The sequence below is a fragment of the Oculina patagonica genome, chromosome 13 (genome assembly GCF_052425735.1).
Source record: "Oculina patagonica isolate OP01 chromosome 13, crgOcupat, whole genome shotgun sequence".
In the NCBI taxonomy this organism is placed as follows: Eukaryota; Metazoa; Cnidaria; class Anthozoa; order Scleractinia; family Oculinidae; genus Oculina; species Oculina patagonica.
In genome coordinates, this window is record NC_135770.1 from 22651218 (window position 1) to 22671688 (window position 20471).

At 37.2% G+C, this 20471-nt stretch overlaps 2 protein-coding genes across 2 annotated transcripts in view; both read right to left on the reverse strand.

The window, feature by feature from the left end:
* Positions 1 to 1028: 1028 nt before the first annotated feature.
* Positions 1029 to 10210, reverse strand: LOC144636309 (uncharacterized). The gene is made up of 10 exons (XM_078495486.1): positions 10087 to 10210; positions 8499 to 8758; positions 6536 to 6650; positions 5926 to 6048; positions 5533 to 5655; positions 4994 to 5116; positions 4500 to 4622; positions 3945 to 3978; positions 2223 to 2355; positions 1029 to 1792 (listed from the first exon to the last, which is right to left on the reverse strand). Exons 1-10 carry the CDS (start codon positions 10157 to 10159, stop codon positions 1274 to 1276), a joined length of 1626 nt encoding a protein of 541 aa, XP_078351612.1. The 5' UTR covers positions 10160 to 10210; the 3' UTR covers positions 1029 to 1273.
* A 3843-nt stretch (positions 10211 to 14053) lies between these two features.
* LOC144636350 (uncharacterized) overlaps positions 14054 to 20471 on the reverse strand; it is a 55238-nt gene continuing 48820 nt past the window's right edge. Inside the window, exons 5-8 of the mRNA XM_078495538.1 lie at positions 18697 to 18819; positions 17784 to 17817; positions 16769 to 16853; positions 14054 to 15982 (exon numbers count right to left, since the gene is read on the reverse strand). Of these exons, the coding sequence (XP_078351664.1) occupies positions 15458 to 15982; positions 16769 to 16853; positions 17784 to 17817; positions 18697 to 18819 (767 nt within the window). The 3' untranslated portion in view covers positions 14054 to 15457. The remainder of the gene's footprint in view (positions 15983 to 16768; positions 16854 to 17783; positions 17818 to 18696; positions 18820 to 20471) is intronic.

The window sequence follows — 20471 nt, forward strand, 5'->3', positions numbered from 1 at the left end:
GTGAAATGCTTTACTGACATTTGAATTGGAGTTTATGTCAACCTCCGCCACTATTAACCGTGAAATACTTAACTTCAAAAAATGGCTTTGAGAAATTCTAACTTCAAGCTTGTATTTTAAGGCATTCGGAATTTTTTTTTTTTCACTTTTGAATCACCTACGCTTCTTAGATGTTGTTATTTATCTTTTTAGCTTATCATGATATTTTAGCACGAAAGAACTCTTGGTACCAATATAATAAAAAAAAAAAATTACATTGTGGTGTATGCCACCCCAACCCCCCCCCCCCCCCCCCCATAAGGTTTTTTTCGAAATTGCCAAAGGAAGGTTTACTCTACTTTACTCTAATGAACGATGCCATGGCAACGTCATAACTACAAGCATGTCTGGCAAAAAATCGTCAATTTTAACATTTTTCTTTATTTTTTCCATTTTTTACATAATTGTACGATTTGTTTATTTTTATGTTCCATTGACATTTGGGCATGAATTTGTATCAATTTTGTTATTTTTTTGACTTTCTAAGTAAATGGCGACATTTGACAGATTGTGCTATAGTCGCGTTTGTCTAAACTAGTTATGTCAACGTTTAAAGCGTGCAAAAAATGATTAAAAAAGTATTTACATTACGGCTGTTACGCTATACGGTGCGTAAATTCACTTCATACTAAACCATTTGAAAGCAGTGGGTGCACTACACGTCTTTGCCGTTTAACAAGAACATGTGACAGGACTCCTCAGCATTATAGAAGAAAGCAGAAAAGGTCTCATGAACAATCACCCATTTCATGCTGTTGTTTACTTTAAAAGCAAACCTGGAAGTTACTTCCAGCTCTATTGCAAAGCATTATGGTAAGTAACTGTGCTCATACGTGCAATTTCTGGCCTGACCAGTAAGCTGTGCAGTGAGACAATTGCTTTTAAACGGTTTATTATACCATAGTCCGAACTTTTATTGGACAAAAAATTGTAGCTAATATTACGTCTCCATTATCAGGAGACTCTCCTGTACCAAACCCGATCCTGGAATTGCAGCTGCTGCAGTCCTTTTCATTTTTCGCAATCAAACCGATTCTTGCTTCAGCACCGCTAGAAAAATGGTTAAGTGACGTTATTTTATTTTCTAAGTTCATTTCAGACAAGACATTGACAGTTTCTGGCAAAAAGGGGTCTGTTGGTTTGAAGATAACTAAAAGTCCTCTTTTTTCAAGTTAGAATTGAAACCAGAGCAGTGATGTAGACTTCTAGAATTATGAACTTCTGATTAAACGCATCACTGGACAAAAATATAGCCCATTGCCTCAATGTGTGCGTCTCCATTATCTGCTTTGTGTCTAGCCACGTTTCCACAGGTAATGTCGCCATCAGGATACCCTTCAGTACCAAACCCAATTCTGGAATCACAGTTGCCGCAGTTGTCTTCGTTGTTACCAATGAAACCAATTCTTGCTTTGGAATAAGAACTGCCAGTACACACAGCATTGAACCCTTCCTTGTTACAGTTGATCTGTAAGGAGGCCTGTGAACCAATCAGAGTCTTCCACGTGTTACGACCCAGTGAGGTGGCGCGGTATTGCCCATCAGCAATCAGTGAGTGCAGAGAGTTGGCCTGCTTGTTGATGACAACGTAGTTCATCTGATGGCCGATCTTCATTCCAAGACAAATCTCGGAGAAGGGTGTGCTCCAGTAGGTCGGTAACTTGGTCTCTTGCAAGTCCAACCCAGTCTCCCCTCCAGCGACATAAAATGTTTCCTTGTTCCTCCAAAGGTTTGAGTCGTAGCGAAAGTTTTGCTGAAGGGAGTATAGATGAAAATGAGGTTATTTATTTTATTTTCTTGTGTGTGACAAATTAAACGTATGTCTTTCCCGAGCTACGCGATAATAGTGAAAGACGAAGTCAATCAATTAGGCCTATAGTTCCCCTCTTGTTCCCTTAATACAAAGGGACACAGGAGCACGCCTTGCCAGTGCCTTTAAGCGAGTACGTGACGAAATTCCTGACCAATAAACTCAGTGAATGATCCAGGGAAGGGGTCCGGGGGGCTGGGAGCCCACCTTATTTTCAGGCCAAATCCAAAGTCCTGTAGAGCTGAGAAAAATTATTTTCGAGGCCGAGACCCCCTTTTTTCTTTAAGTCTGGATGATCGGGCTCCCAACTTAGCTTACCTGAAGGTCTGGATCTACCACTGAAACTGAGAAAGCATAATTTTGTATTGATTACCTGTTTTCCGTTCATCTTCATGACCAGCGTCCATCCACCACCTCCGCAAGCTCCAAGGTCATTAGTCATGTGACAGTAGACTGGAAGTGTAACTGACCCTAGCGTCAGTTGGTAGGCCTTGTTACCGTTAGCCCTAAAAATTTATTCGGAAGCTTAGAATATAAATTTATCTGAAATCTCATCTAACGCATCGTGAAAATGATTGAAGTTATGTGGTCTGTTAGTTAACCGCCAAGTGACACGCACAATAGACAGTTTTACAAAACTATACACTGCTTAGCAATAAAAAAATAAAAAAAAAACAAAGGCGATATTGGAGGAAAAAAGGAAGAATTGTATATGGCGGTAGAAAAAATACAATCTGTTGGTGACATTTCCAAGGCAAGTGCAATTAGAAAATGGAATGTCAGGGGATACCAGAAATATTTTATTCGGGAGGGGGAGGGGGTCCAAACTTGGATTCAGAAAGCATTGATGATGTTTTGTAGCCCCATTCTGCAGCCCAGAAATTGTTCGATGCAATGTACCTCTTTTAGCATAACAAATGAGAATTGTTTTCTTTGTAACCGATAAAACAACCCCTCTACGTTTCATATTATCCACGAGTCCCCTGACAGTCATTCACGCCGGGAATTTTTTGCTCTGAAAGCGGCCAATGCTTTTGTAGCTAAGTGATAGGATGGGTGAATTTACTTAGGTCATAACTCTGCTTATATTAAACATATCAAATTGAAATTGACACATGGAGGACAGCTATGTTAGAAATATATTTTGCACTTGTAGTCGCCATGGTTACTGGTCACGTGACTATGTAATGGCGAAAATGAAACTTAAAAACATTTATCCTCATTCAATATTAACCCTACAAAAAATATATTTTGCATGAATTTAATACACAAAAATCGGAAAAACTTGTCCGATCTAGAATCTCGAATTTCAATTTTGTGAAATTGTGTAAATTTCAGTTCGAAAACTCAAATATAACCAGAGTTATTTATAACCTGGAGAATTCGGCCCTCCTATCACGCCCCCACATATACATTTGGCCGATTTCAGAGCAATAAATTCCCAGCGTGATTGGGTTTTAAATATTTTCACATGCCTTTGGTGTCATTTTCTGGGTCACGCAAGTTCTGCTTGTTTTATGGTTATTATAACTAACAATAGACAGTTTTTTTGTGCTGTCATTTTTCTCAATTCTTGAAGTCTTTCTTTATCTTTGGTTTTTGGGCCTCTTTTATAGGAAAATAAAATGGATAACATTTAAATGAATATCGACGTTTTTATGGTAGTAAAAACAAACTCGACTATTTTGAAACTTTTTGTAATCGTCTCACGGTTTTGTTTGTGGTTTGCAGTTTTGTTTGTTTTCTTTTAAAGAGTCTTTCTCAGCGGCCATGTTGGGGGAGTAAACAATAGAAAACTAAAAAAAAATGCATTAAAGTGAAAGCTTTTCCCAAAGGAAAATCATTTTGTTTACTCCACAAACATGGCTGACGCACACGTACTCTATTGCCTTGTCACATGTCGTTTTATTGAAAGCGCTGTTTTTGGTCTAATGGACAGCAACTGCAATTACCATAATTTAAATTTAAATTCAAATCATGCAGTTTGTGCTCATCTCTTTCTGCTCAGCTCGGACCCTAGTATATCTTTGTTTTGATACTTAATTACACTGTAAAAAAACTTATGCAAGAAGAAGATACATTTATCGCCACTTACAAATTCTTGTCGAAAAGTTCCTTGCAAGGCGAAGCTGAAACATAAAAAAGAAAAAAAAAATAAGTTTGAATTGTTACCCAAAATAAATTAGGCTCAAACGATTTAATAAGCAAAAACAATGCTTAATTTTAATCCGTCGTGTTTCAGTAACAAAAAGCTGTAGAAGAAAATATCAATTTATTTCTAACTTTTACCTACCTACCTACCTACCTACCTACCTACCTACCTACCTACCTACCTACCTACCTACCTACCTACCTACCTACCTACCTACCTACCTACCTACCTACCTATCTACCTACCTACCTACCTACCTACCTACCTACCTACCTACCTACCTACCTACCTACCTACCTACCTACCCAAACCCTCCCACCTACCTACCTACCTAATTACTTATCAGCTTTATTAAAACGTCTTACACTGGACCCATCGCGCGCAACCTTTCGAGATGTGCAAAAGTCTTACATTCTGGTCGGTTTTTCCTTTTTTAAAGAGGTTACTTTGGTACCTGAAAAAATGTATATTTGTGAAGATATATATAGAATAACTTACATTTACAAAACATCCCGTCACTAAAGTACCCTGGTATACAAGTGCATACATATGATCCAATGGCATTGTTGCAGACAGCATTAGCACTACAGTCGTGTGTTCCCAGGGCACACTCATCAATATCTGAATAACAAAAAATATCTTATCGGTAATCAGTCCACTTTAGAGCCAAGTTATCTATAAACGAAGGGCCAAACGAGTCAAAAAATACCTGTTGTATTTATTACTTGTCTTAAACCACTGGATGTGTTGTACGACAATATTAATTGTTAGCACACTGGACACCGGATCGATCGTAATTTGTAAAATTGTGTTAATAGGAGCTAACGTTTTAAAAGATGGCCATTAGTTAAACCATCTGAGTGCAAATGATCACACTACGCATCTCCACGATTTTGCCAGTACCTGTAAGAGCTTATTTATATGCAAACGAACAGCATATTGCCCATGGAGTGGGGTGGAGAGAGAGATAGGGGCGTTAAACGTGACCTTACCTTCGCATTGCCTTCCATCTCCAGAGAACCCAGGTTTACACATGCAGCCAAATGATCCTTTGGTGTTGTTGCACTCAGCATTGGCATTGCAGTCATAGGCTGGCGTTGAACACTCGTCAATATCTTGAAAGGAAAGAAGAATTAAGCTTTAAGAAAAAGGGGAACAGCTTCGATATTGCCAAGATAAATTTTGCAGACTAAAGTTAGTTATGGAATTAAGATGTCATTGCCGTTGCAAGTAACAACTTGTTGGACATGGACGATGGCCTCATTCATACAGCCGAATAAATAACGACTAAATGATATCACATTGCCTATCTTTAGTTCCTTCATTTGTCGTAAAAAATATTCAGCGATGATTTCCTTCTCCTTGTATAAACGTTTTAAACGTTACGGGTTGGGGACCTCTGAGCCACTACCACTAACGCAACCCCTCCCCCACCCCATCCCCTCTTGAACTCTCCCCCCACCCGCCGACCATAAAATGTATGAAAACCCCCGGTATGAACATGATTGAGCCTATATAATGAAAGTGTTACCTTCGCATAGTCGGCCATCTCCAAAATATCCAGGTTGACAAGTGCAGATGTATGATCCCTCGGTATTGGTACACACAGCATCACCACTGCAGCCGTGCGTTCCAGAAGCACACTCGTTAATATCTGAGAAACAAGTTTATTATAATTTTACACGTTCTGTTAGATACCTGCTGTCTATCTGCTGAGTGCTCTCGGATAATGTTTCATCTTTTCTGCAGTTTTATGCGCTTTCTGCAAACTGAACACTCTTTAAGACACCATGAAACTCTTTTTAACATACAATTTTCAGCAAAATAAAGCACATTTTATTCACGATATTGACGCTTTTTGTAACACACCGTTATTAGAGTATAAAAAACTGCTTTGTCTTCAAGCAATCTGAAATTGATTCACCTTCGCATTGTCGTCCACCTCCAGAAAATCCAAGTTTGCAAGAGCAGCTGTATGATCCCTTAGTATTATTACATTCAGCATTAGCACTGCACTCGTGTGTTCCTGAAGCACATTCATCAACATCTGAAAGCACAACGTTTAAATAGCTTACATATGTAGACCAAGGTACAGTTGACGCTTTCTTTAAAAACAGTAATCCAGTGATTGCCTTCAATGCGGATAAGCTTAAATTTGTTGGGTAAAAGTCGAAATCATATCAAGATCTTCCTCGGGAAAAACCTGTGTATTATACCAACAGTCTTTATTTGGAATCTTCAGGAAACCGATATAGTTGTATTTATATATAATTATTATCTATTTTGAATCGACTGGCAGGATGATGAATCGAGTGTGAGGTCTTAAACCTTAAAAAGAGAATTTAGTAAAAGGGGAAAACGCGTCCTTGTCGCTATTTTTCCAGTCGTTGCAAAACTATTCTTATATTCTGCATCCTGAATCACAACTTATACATACCAGACATACCATTTTGCCCCGCAGTGCAATTTCTGCACGTAAAGGGAAATGAACAGACAAGTAAACAAAACATCGTAGCCGAAAAATGCGATCTTACCATTTTGACATTCATGACCTTGGAATCCAAGAGTACACAAACAGCGATATCCTTTGTCTGTAAAACCAGTTTGACAGGTTGAGTTGTTCTCGCAAGGGTTAATAACACAAGCGCTCTAAAAAGAAGATAAAATAAAAAAAAGAGTCAAGTAAAATACAATAAAAAAGAAGACACGATCTGAGTGTATGATCATGAATGAATTGTACTATTTCATATTCTCTGAAAAATTACTGTAAATCGCTAAAACGACCAAAATTGCCTTTTTGAATTTTTGCACCAGAACCACACTGTTTAAAGAATTTCTTCGTCGAATTGACTGATTCTATTACATAACGCTTTACGAAAAGCTCACTCAATGCTTCATCATCATCATCATCATCATCATCATCATCATCATCATCATCATCATCATCATCATCATCACTGTCGTCATCGTCATCATCAACACCACTACCACTACCATTACCGCCACCATTACCACTACCACATCTGCTAAAACATGGTGATAGGACACCAACAGTACGAACACGTCCGGCCAATACACCGTGCCTACTGCAATGTTCTTCAGTTCGCGTTAAACTGTAGTGTCCAGTATACCTTATGTCAGCTTTCGCTGGCAAGTCGGTCTCCGGTTACTTTGAGTTTCGTTCTTTTACATATCCAGGTTTCATGTCTCCACCTTTTTAGACTAACATTATCTTTTCCCAACCATTCCTCTTATCACGCCTCTAGTGTCATGGATGCCATAAGACTGGCTCCTCGACTCCGTTTGAGTCTAAGCTTAGCTACAACAAGCTCATGATCACTACTATCAGGGGGGGGGGGGGGAGTCGGCACTTTTCTTTGGAGACAGCAGTCCCTGGAAACCGTTGCTAAGAAAGACGTTACCCAAAGTTCACTACTATCAGGGGGGGGGGGGGAGTCGGCACTTTTCTTTGGAGACAGCTGTCCCTGGAAACCGTTGCTAAAAAAGACGTCACCCAAAGTTTTGTTTTCTCAGAAAGATTTCAATATCAATAACTGCATGCGTGTGAAATGCGAATAGTTGCGGTGTTTGCGTTTGATGTTTCACGCCACTGATTTCTCACCTGATGTTTCACGTCACTGGCGGCGTGGAATACCAAGCGAAAAATTGGTCACGGTTGGCATTTAACAACGAAAAAAATGGTAAATCATTTGAGAATCATTGGAGTTATTTTTAATTATTATAATTCGCAAGCCCTACTTTTGCCAAACTGGACACCGTTATCGCCGTTTGTTGTTGTGATGTCCGGCAAACTTCAAAAGAACAAAGTAAATGCAAAAAGCTATTGTGTTTTGTGCACGGTCAAGACCAAGACATGCAAAATAGACAATGACTTTGACAAACTATTCACTGTGCCCTTAGCAACCATTCGATAGCTACTGCGCACATTCGGTTGCCCGTCACCGCTATGACCCCTTTTTACAGTCGTGTAACAAAGGGAGTCCCCCCCCCCCTGACTACTATGGTCTACTCTTCGATGAGTGCCACACCTGAATCTAACATGGATCTCCCTCACCATTCATTGATTTGCACGTCCCTATTCGCGGGGGGGTTTTTTTTTTTTTTTTTTTTTTTTTTTTTTTTTTTTTTTTTTTTTTTTTTTTTTTTTTTTTGCCCCCCCCCCTTAATTGAGCCACCATTGCTGATCCAATTGTTCTTGTGAATCAGGTTGTGCGGGAACATATATTGCTGGAAGCACACGAGCCATATTCTTTGAAACCTATTTAACATGTGTCCCGTTTTGTTGGCTGGCTATTTATCAGATTAACGGAATTGTTTTTCGAAACTGCGTAGGTGTCTAAAACGATACGGTATTCATGCTCAGCAATTTTTAAAGTAAAATCAGACAGTTTGGAAGCCTTACAGAAAGTTCCTTTTTTTAAAAAAAAATAAGCCTTTTGTATCAGAATTAAAATTGTGAAATTTATTCGTTCTTACCTTAGTTCCACGGTATACATAATTTGGGTCCTCCTCAAGGTCGTTTTCGTGTGCTTCATGTGTAGAATTATTTAATTCGCATTTGTGACCTTCAGCTTCACTTCTTCTCATCAAATTATAACTGGCGCAGTTATGCTCCATGTAACACAACGCATCACAGAAGTCCGCCATCATGATGTCATGAATCCGTATCACGTGATTTATAAGACGTTTTCCCTCAAATGCTTGATCGGCTCCAAACACTAAGTGACGACATTGGTCTGAAAAATATATATATATAATTACCATCGATAACGTTTTATTTACAGTATGTTCTTAAATAGGCGGGTCGAATAAGACACAATTGAAAGATTCCTGAAGTGCGCGATAGAGTTTGTGGATATTATCTTTTATACATACTATTAGTGCAAAATAACTGTCGGGAAACGTATTTGTTCGGAATAACGCTATTTCAAACATTCGAGGGAACAACAAATCGAGGTTTCTTAACAAAATGGTGTTGTCGTTATTTAAACAAAGCTACCCCGTAGCCATTTGCCTGTAATTTGTCTTTTTTAATTTATTAGACTGCTTTTACAATATGCCGCAATTTATTTTCCCTCTCATGGGCGAAATCGGCTACAATGTAAATAATACTACTGCCTGTCTTGCAGCTATGTATGCCTAAATCATTATAATCAATTCAAACAATGGTTCAAGCAGTCTCCGCTGGAGTTCAAACTTTGTGAAAAATTTTTCAAGACGTTTGGAATCGTACAACAAAGGATGCCACCGTCATATTTTGACCGTATCGTCAGTTGTATATTCGAATATTTTGGGTTAGGTTTAACTTACTTTACAAAGTGGCCACAATGAGCATAAAACTTGCCATTTTCGTAAAAGAAGGCGCCAACATCACGAACGGCGCGGGTGCCAGCTGGTGAACTCTTCCAAACGAAACAAACATGCTTACTCAGATTACAAAACACCTGTTTCCAAAAACTCTCATACTTCCATTTTATTTTGCGGGCTTTAAAAACATTTCCTTTTGCTTATACAGGCTAAAATAGCGGCTAGTTCATTTTCCGTTTGTTTCAAAGGCAATATATCAATAACGGAGATGGCTTGGATATTTTCTTAAGGAAACAATCGATTTTGCTGGAATAACCCTTAGCTTTGCAGCTAAAACATCAATGCAAATTTGAACAGAATTCAGGTAATGCAAATCAAGCTCAATCATTTTTTGAATGTAAATTCAACCCATTCCGATCGGATTTAAAACGTTTAATATGGAAGCATCTGAATGATTCGCTAGCACTTAGTCCAACTTCGTTGAGCTTCATTTAAGATCTGAAATCCAATATATGTACAGGATTTATAGTAGGACTTTAAAAAACTCATTTCCAGTGTCATTTGGACTTTACTAAAATTGAGAGTTAAATGCTGTTATTTGGCGTTATTCATCTTCTTATATTTGAATGATAAGCTTCAAAATAAAAACACCCCTTGCGGACAAAAAACGTCCTAAGATGCTAATGCTGTTCTTTATAGATAAGTTAGAAAACAAGTAACTTAAAAAAAAAAAATAAGTAAACATAGAGAAACTGACCTCCAGAGCAGCTGACATCGGGTATCAAGAAAGACAGGGAGAAAATAACACAGCTTATGAAAGAAGAATACATCTTTTCCGCCGGGATACATAATCACATCGCAACTGCTGGACAAAACCATAGCTGGTAAATTTCTTCAGCACGTATAACAAATTAATCTAACACAATGTTTTTATTTTTAGCGTCAGTTCTAACCAATGAGAGCTCGTCTGGTTTAGCTAATTTAAATCACTCACTTCTTAGAACTTTGTTTGATGTTTGATAACAGTTTTGTCGCTATTGTTTTGAACAGAAAAATATATATTGGGCTATTGCCAATGTAACTTTTACGATAATATGCCATTTCAGTTTGGTCAAACAAAACCTCATGCCCACAATTGAAAAAAATAATAATAATTAATGCGGTGAGTATGAACACATTATGCGTGTAAAAGCACGCGCTAACTTGTAAAAAATATCTCCCGTCGTTTATTAATTTTCAATGGAATTAGTAACGTAACAAAATTAGATGTTTTGTTGGTCAAAAATAACCCGTAGTCATTGACAATAATTTCCACTGTTAAGACTGCTTTTTGTAATTAGCCGTAATTAAAATATTTTCCCTTTCAGCGGCAAAACAATAATACTAATACTGTCTGCCTTATGTAGCTCAGTATTACATGTATTGGAGCTTAAAAATTGAAATAATTTTTAAGAAGTTTGGATTGATACAACAGACTTAAGAATGTCACCACATAACATGTCGCATTTTGGCTGTATTGTAAAAAAAAAAAAAAAAAGAAAACAATTGTTAATGCAAACTTATTTTAAGCTTTCGTGTGCTATGATCAGAAGCAGGGGGGATGACAGCTGATAGAAACTTTCAGTGGAAACAAACACGCTAATTCAGATTGCAAAACAACTATTTCTTTTTGTTTTTTTGAAAAAAAAAAAAAAACCTTATGTTCTCGGCTCTACGAAAGAAAACTAAAATTTTGCTATTGTAGCTTTAAGCTAGAACGCCGTTGCCAATTTCAGCTGAATTCAAGTAATTTGAATTAGGCCATACCGCAACCCGGTTAAAACGGTGAATATGGAAGAATATGGGACAAAGAAAAATTCTGAGTCCCCGACGGGAATTGAACCCATGGCCTCCCAGATACCGGTTGGGCGCTCTAACCAACTTAGCTACGAGAGACTCGTTGTGAGCTGGGCTATTTTATTTTGTCCCATGCTCGTGTCATGTAGAACAAACCAGACTTTACTAAGTTCTACGCCTTTAACCATGTTCTAATCATCGGAAAATATCACATCTTTCAAGCTTGGTTGGATAATAGCCCCCCAAGCTTTAAAATTTTTTATCTCGTTCTCAAAGACAAAATCCTTTGTGAAAGCAGAATCGCTTTTAAAAACAACACCTTGTCGAAATTTAGATCCAAATGGGCAACATTAAGCGCTCTTCCGCCTCAAAATCTCAGAAGAACCTAAAAACTTATCTTTTTAAAGAAGCTTATGACATTTAATTTTTATTTCTTATACACGTTTACTTTAAGTCCAGTTAAATAATCATGATATTTTTAGTTTTTAAATTTTTAACTTTTAAAACTTCACTCTCTGCATGTATAGATATTTTAGCTCAATAGATTAATTTAGTTAGGTATTTTTATATTTTATTTTTATATTTTAGCATAGTGATTGTAAAGCGCTATGAAAGACTAGCTAAATAGCGCTATAGAAATGATTATTATTATTATTATTATTATTATTATTATTATTATTATTATTATTATTATTATTATTATTAAAATGTTTCCACTTAGAATGTGCCACCCGCCTTTTTTTTCCTACTTTCTTCCTTTTTTCCCCTTGTTTCAACTAAAAATTGTATTTAGAACATTATGTTGTAAACCAACTTTGTACTTGTACTTATATGTAGTGAAATTGTGTAAATTTTTCTTTGTATTATCAATATTGTATTTTTTTTTCTTTTCGTCTCAAAAAAAAAAAAGTGATGAAGAAAAAAAGGAAAAGAAAGAAAAAAAGAAAAAAAGAATGTAGAACATCTTATCTTTATTATTTATTACCGAGCTTAAAAGTTACCATCTTTATTGTTTACTACAAAACTTGATGAACTCGACATTGCTGATCCTAGCAGTATGCAGTACGCGTGTCACATATCAACCTAGTAAAATGGCCCAGCTCACAACGAGTCTCTCGTAGCTCAGTTGGTTAGAGCGCCCAACCGGTATCTGGGAGGCCATGGGTTCGATTCCCGTCGGGGACTCAGAATTTTTCTTTGTCCCATGCTCGTGTCATGTAGAACATCTTATCTTTATTGTTTGCTATTGTTTTGAATAGGCAAAGAAACGTGATTTTTGTATGAGCCAATATGCCATTTGGAACTATTTTTAACATGTTTAATGGCAAATTCACATGCTCACATTTCAACAAAGCCGGAAAAATGTGCTGTGTATGCATGACACAAGACATTAAAAATCAGCCATTAACTCCCGTTTCACAGTTCTCGATGAATGCAGTCAGTTCGCGACGTCCCCCCCCCCCCCTCCCCTCCGCAAGGCAACGCACCTGCCAATGCCAAACCGTGATACTCTGTGAATCTCATGGGATTATTACTCGTGTATTTGCAAGTAAAAATTCACCGATTGACCGTATTAATATGGAGACTTTTTCGCCAACAAAAGAAAATACCTTTTCATGTTTATGACCCCTGTCGCGTTCTCGCACAACCGAAAGGGGAACTTAAAAGGCTCGTTTCGTCCCACTCGCATTATTGCGTGTCGACGTACAGTTTTTAATTATTGGGGAATATTTTACTGAGTCAGGCACACCGCCTTAAAAAAAAAAAGAAAATATCGGCGTTCTTACTGAAAGGAGGCGGACCAACGTACTATAACGACCAAATTTACGGGAGAAGGGCATCATCAAGAAAGAAATAAACCTCTCTGCCACCTACGTGTAATAAAACTGAAATCACTGGTAACGCATCTAGTTGCATCAAGACGACGCGAGCGCGCTCGTGTGTGTGTGTGTGTTTTTCTCACATCCTCTCTGATTTCAGGTTGTTTACCAGGGCAGGTGGCAGAGAGGTATTTCTCTGTTGATGTTGCCTTCCTCCCGTATATTCGGTTAATGAAGTAAACTTATCTCTTGGCCAGTAACAGATTGTGTTATGTTATGTTATGTTGTGTAGGTGGCGAGGGACAATTAATTATAATAATAATAATAAAAAAAAAACGTATTTACAAGTCTCTTCTTTTCTCGTCATAACCCATGCACTTTTTTGGCGAAATTAAGATCGCTGTCTAGATTTAATCTGAATCTCAACAGGTTCAAATTCATTTTATTTAGTGTGTTTCTGCCGTGGACATCCAGACTACGCGTCAAATTAGTTGTTCTACCACATTTGAATATTCTTTAACTCTACAATACACTACGAGCTGTGCAATTTAATTGTTAAACTAACATTTTGTACCCTTGTAACTTGTAGTGGCCGTTTACTTATTGTAATACAAAAAGGAATAAAAGAGAAACCATTTAACCAACACATTTATAAATCGTTTCAAAATTTCCTTGGGGGAAAAGACTGCCTTACTGAATGCTTTTTTAAAAAAAATTACACAGAGTAATGTGTTGTTATTTTTATTTAAGCAGATTGTTATTTACAGCAAAATGAGTTGTACTAAACTGTGCTAACAACTTGCAATACGTGGTTCTTAGCCTGGTCTTTAATCTAGATATTTTTAGCAATGGGTTGACTTCAAAAAGTCTAAGTAAGTTAATTTTGCTATCGAGAAAAATGTGTTTTTTAGAAGAAATATTTTGCTGATATCGCATCTCAGGGCCCCCGGGTATCGAATCAACAGCAGAATAATTAAGTTCAGCTTTTTACTAAAAGCAGTTCTAAGACATTATTTAAGACGCATTTCCTGCATTTGTTATCTATTTTTTGGTACAGATGCAAAAATTTTTAACAGGAATTAACACTATTTCAAAAGTAAAGTTTTTGCTCTTTTTAAGTTAATAATGGTAATAGGACTGAGTGGAGTCCAATTCGGTCTGTAATCATACGAGTGATTAACAAAATCGGACGACCGCGAAGCGGGAGTCCGATTTGTTTAATCACGAGTATGATTACAGACCGAATTGGATGACACGAAGTCCAGTTACCAATTAATCAAAACTATGACAAAATTTGAGAAACAAATTAAACTAATATTCGGTTAAATGGTTAAACGCCTTTAAAAATATTGAAAAACATAACAGTTTACTCCACGAAATGCACAACAACAGCGCGCGAAAAATGACGCGTACTGTCCAATTACACAGGCATGACGCGTACACTGTCCTATTACTCTATAATTAATTACCATAACATAACCAGGCAAATAAATAATAAACATAAACAAATCGTTAGTCTCTTAAACATTAAGGAAAATCGATAAAGCTGATTTTTTGACGATGTACATGTACTTGTCAGCAATGTTACGAGATGAACCTTGCTTTCGCCCCGACGGCTAACCATTTAAAGAAAAAAGCAGCTGCGTAACTGATCGGATTACGAGTTTTAAACAGTCGGCAACTGCATAGCGTCAAGTGGATGCTATATTACAAATGCGATTTTTTTAGGGGTCGGGCTACTGAACGCGGCATTAAATATAATTGCTGAGCATGTTCCTTAACTAGCAACGGCAATAACAATAACAAATATTTCCACCTCAGCTATTAAAGGACTTTCACGATTAATAAACGTTCTAAACTAAATTGACGCAAACCAAAATAATATTTTAGGATAGTTTTGTAACATTTACACTAGCTTGGCGCACTTCGAAAGTCTTCTTATATTTTGGAAGTACCTGCCTCACTGAAGAATTGCCTCACTGGCTTCGAAAGTTTGCAAACTTAGTTTTTTGAGTGATCCTACGTATACAGTCCCGAGAAATTTAAGTTTCTGAAAGACTCTGCTTTTTCCATTATACAAAACATGTCAAGTGTTCCTTTCGAAGCGCTTCTGCAATGAATTTATCGATAAAAAAATTTCATTATTTTTTGGTTCAGTGCTTCATGTATAAATAGAAATATTTCAACATTGTGACAGCAAGACTCGAATGCTGATTGAATTTCCCCATGTGACTGGTACGTGAAATGTACCCTGAATTTCACACACGGCGTATTCACCTCATTTTTTTCGTCAATCGCCTTCATTTCAACCTTCTTACAATACCGAAATAGAGGCAAGGTCCCTATGTTATCCGTACTGAAGAGGTTAATTATATAAAAAAAAAAATGTGTGGAAACAAATTGACATCAATGTTTTAAATCTCAGACACCTTTGACAAAATTTGAGGGTAAAAGCTATTTTTTCCCGTCTCCTTATCGGACAAAAATGTAACACATAGCGTCAAGGTATTTTTCTCCATTATCTCCTGAACCATTTGCCACGTTTCCACAAGTGTTGGATTCGTCAGGGGATCCACCTGTACCGAATCCGATTCTGGAGTCACAGGTCCAGCAGTCATCTTGATTGTTGGCAACGAAACCGATTCTTGCCCTGGAATTAGGATCCCAGTAACAGCGAGCATTGAAACCTTCCATGTTACAGTTGCTTTGTAAGGAGGCCTGTGAACCAATCAGCGTCTTCCACGTGTCACGTCCCAGTGAGGTGGTGTGGTGTTCTCCGTCAGCGATCAGTGAGTATAAAGAGTCAGCTGACTTGTCTATAACGAGAAAATTCATGTTTTCTTCACCATGGATCCTCATACCAAGGCATATTTTGGAGAAGGGTGTGTCCCAGTAGGTCGTCAGTTTCGTTTCTTGGGTGTCAAACACATTCTCACCTCCTGCTAGATTCAAAGTTTCGTTGTTGCTCCAAAGATTTGAATGATAGCGAAAGGTTTCCTAGGGAAGAAAAATTCGATTAAGTATTAATGTTATGTATAGGCCTGCGATCGGTGTATGTAAATCAAAACTGAAATCATGTCGCGTGTCATGATATATATGTCATGATCACGAACAGGTTCACGACTTACTACCGCACTATATAGCTGCAATTATAAACAATGTTGGGACACTTAGCACGTTAACCCCTTTTACTCAACTTTCAATGTTAAAAATTAGCTAAAAGCATTCATTTTCCAACTTTTGCGATGGGGTAAGGGTTACACGTGACTAACGAGAAGTGTCCTGACGACTACTATCTTAATTTGTATTGAGTAGTATTATGCTTACCAAGCCATTTTATTGCACCCCAGTTTAGAGCACAGGCGGCGCCAATCAAACAACGGGCAAGGAAACACTTGCCGTGCAACAGGGCAATAGCGTACGTTTTAAGTACTGAAACAAAATTGTTCCGATCACATATAAAATGCGTTAAAAGTATTGACCTTTAGTAACGTAACTGCTTCTGATGAAGAGTCGCGCCTTAGTTGTTAATCGTTATCTTGGAGCGTTTTATTTATGTCTTAAGTTATGCATATTCTGTTAACATTCACGCACATGTTTTAAATATTTACAAATTAAGGTAATTTTCTATCCAAGATTTTCGACCATAAACGCTGCAAAAACTATTTTTTTTGCGATTTTCAAAACGTTGATTATTCCTTAGTGCCAAATCTACCTTGAGGTTCGAAGAGAACAAAAAATATATACGCGAGATGCAAATTATACTGTATCTAACATTATTACCTTTGAGCCGTTAATCTTCATAACAAGAGTCCAGTGTTCGAATCCGCATGCCCCAAGACCACAATAAGGTTTACTTTCGTTGGTCCTGAAGTATAAAAATAGTTTAACAATCTTAGACTTGTTACAGCTGATTAACAATTGTTATTCTTATTATATATCAGTTTCTATATGAATAATATTAGCTGTTTAAAATGCGCTTTTGAATGGTTAAGGACATAATGAAAATGAAGTATTCAACGTGACACGAGCATGGGAGAAAGAAAAAATCTGAGTCCCCGACGGGAATCGAACCCATGGCCTCCCAGATACCAGTTGGGTGCTCTAACCAACTGAGCTACGAGAGACTTGTTGTGAGCTGGGCCATTTACTAGGTTGATATGTTACACGGTTAAGAACATATTTTTAAATTCTTGTGGTATCGACGTTGTAATTGCACGACCGAAAGGAGTTATGGTGATAAAAAGATTGACATTGCGCGTGTATTTAGCTCAATCTGTTTTGTTTATGTCAATCGTGCACAGTGCATTCTCCTATCGGCAGGGGCAACCGATTCCCGGGATCATTTGCGGCCTGTAAATATCTTGCAGTACGTTTTTTAGATAGGCTATTTCCGATTTACTCTTTGCCTCTGTTTCAAAACGAGTCTACCTGCGAAACCATTGATACAAAATGAGTTTCATCTACAGGTCCATTTTCATGCAAATTAAACTCATTTTCATTTGAATGGTTTCGCACGTAGACTCGTTTTGAAACAGAGGCAAAGGGTAACTCGGAAATGGCCTATTGTGATTTGTGGTTAGACTCATTGCTTCGAATAATTCTTTTTTCTTAATTTCGTTCACAGGTCTTTCTCCTTTTACAGTTTTCGTGTTTTACTTTTTTTTTCGATAACTAGTACGTCTTTGAAAAGACCGCTAACATCCAGTCTTTAGTGATAAATGTATCCTATAAAAGTGGATTAATGCTTATTTATATTGTCAAACTACTTCATTAAAATGTTAGAGTTTCCACTTACAATTTCCTCTCGTTAAGTTCCTCACACTGCAAAACTGTATCAAAAAGGTAAAGTGGCAAGAATTTAGGATACAATGACCGTCGAATTTCACTCTCAAGTTCAGCTCAATTATTAACTTGAAAAGACAGAAACTTGTACTACAGAATTCGTATACTTAGAAACATCCCCGTTTTGCGTCAAAATTATTTTTTTTTAGTTTGGTTTTACACTGCAAATTTGGAATTGAAACAACATCAAAGCAGGGGGGCTAGGTAAGCTTGCTTTTGTCTTTTCTCGACTTTTTTTGTTTCCTTCGCTTTCATTTTTGCTCTTATCATTTCTTTCTTTTTTTTTATTTCCTTCTCACTTCTCTTAACGGGACAGTATCAGTGTGATTTCGTGCTACTTAAAAATGCATTAAATGTTTTGGTATTAATTGTTCAAAGGTGGTTTGGATACGGAGGGATAGAACGGTAGTGGCCTAAAATCTGAAAATTTCGGGCTGACGTTTTAACGTTTGTCAGCGCTACTTGAAAGAAAATCACTTTAAAAGCATTGGTTACGTTTATTCACAGCTTGCACAATGTATTTATGCCTTTCTTCTTTTGTCATCAACGGCAAAAACATTGATTAGTTGATAAGTTTGTTTACGTTTATTCACACTTTGGAGAAGAAATTTATGCCTTTCTCTTGGTTATGTTGTTGATCACCGAGTGTATCCCCGTGATTCCAGCACAGTTTTGCATAGAAAGTTAAGAGAATTCTAGCTAATTCTCGAGATACTAGTCCTTTAAATTCTACTTTGAGCAAGCTATTGGGTGTTGACCTGCTATCCAACCACCATAAAAAACCTATTTTTAATGAATCTTTATTTCCCACTTTTTGAAATAGTCAGTTTTCTTTCTACTGTAAAATATATATATATATATTTCACCTTCGCAAATCCTTCCATCTCCATAATATGTAGGCTTGCAAGTACAGTTGTATGAACCCTTTGTATTACCACACACAGCGTAAACATTGCAATCATGTGTTCCTAGAGCACACTCCTCAATATCTAAAAACAATAATAAACATTAACGTTAAACGCTAAACCGACCCCATTTTGGATTCTTTGAAAAATGTTAATGCAAAGTTGATTTCTTTCTGATATGTCCTAATGCATGTTGATTCGATATCCAAAAACAATTTACCACAAACTCCAAAGCAATTTTTTTATGATTGAAAAAAGAAATGCTGTGATAAGAAGTGCTGTGATTATGTATCTGAAACGCCATTCGATTATTTTAATAATATAATTCACCTTATCGTGTCTTTCATTGTTTTATTTTTATCTCCCAATAGAAGAAAACATAGGCAAAATTACTATTAACCATTTCCATTTCATTCCGTTGCGACGTTTATATATTCGTATTTAATATAGGGGTTAATGACATGCATTAAAAAACTTGTGCATGGCCATTGGCTGAGAGCACGCCAATTAATCCCAACGTGACAATGCAAAAAGTTGAAATTGAATTGATTAACAGGAAAGTCGGAAAGTGCACCAAAACAAACTGGTGAAGAGCTCTTACATTCCGTAGCGGTATCTGGACTTTACTAACAATGCCCGGCAACTCCCTAATATTTTGACATCGAATCGTAATTAAGGTAAGCGACCTATTGTTTGTCATCCACTTGCAGTGAAATTTTTGTATGTCTATTATTAACAAGTAATCACATGCAATTTGGGATAAATAAGCTCTCGTAAATTTTTAAAAGACTAGGAATTACATTCGCCCTACGGTTTCGAGCAGTTTGGTTGGCCTTACAAATATTTACTCGTGCTGATTTATGGCAAGTTGCACTTGGAATCATGTGATTACCTATACAAAGTGAGCGGAAAAAGCATAAAGTATATTTACCATCACACTTCCGTCCATCTCCGGAATATCCAGGTTTACAATAACAGCTGTACGAACCCTCAGTATTACTGCATACACCATCAGCACTGCAATCGTGGGTTAATGTAGAACACTCATCAACATCTGAAAAGATATATTGAGTGCTTCAACATAAAATTGTTGACGCTATTTAAGCACGTTTTTTTATTTAAAAAGATCCAGCTCAAAACATATTTAGCTTTTGAAGTAACACGCAAATTTCTACCACTAAGCAATCTTTCAGAATAAAATATTGAACGAATACTCTAATACCGACAGGCACCAAAAGGGCAGAACTGAATGTGTGTGGAATGGAGGTGTCCGTACAGAGGTGGAGATGATATAAATTCTGGTTTCCCTGGTACCATTTGAAAATACAGTATTAAACAAGAAGTTCCGCTTTAAAAGGGAAGACACCTCCCACATTTCACACTTCTCGGGCGCGAAATGCAAATTTGTACTTTTGCAGTCGTGGCACGTTGTGGTGCCGAGCATCCTTCAAGCTGAACATGCTTCAAAATCTCATGAAACCAAGTTAGGAAAAAAACTTCCTAACGTTTAACAGAATATTCTTAGCAAAAATGAAACACATTTTATTAGTAACAGTTGTGGAAAATACGCAGGATTGTTGATCGGTTGTTTACGCTTTGATGATTGACTGACAACTGGGCGTGAGAATGACCAGGCCAGGCCCCTTTAATACCGGAACTTCTTGTTTAAAGAGATGTCTGTATTATGGAAGTGTCCGCACGGGGATTCAGTTGTAACATTGTTCTCCTCCTTACTT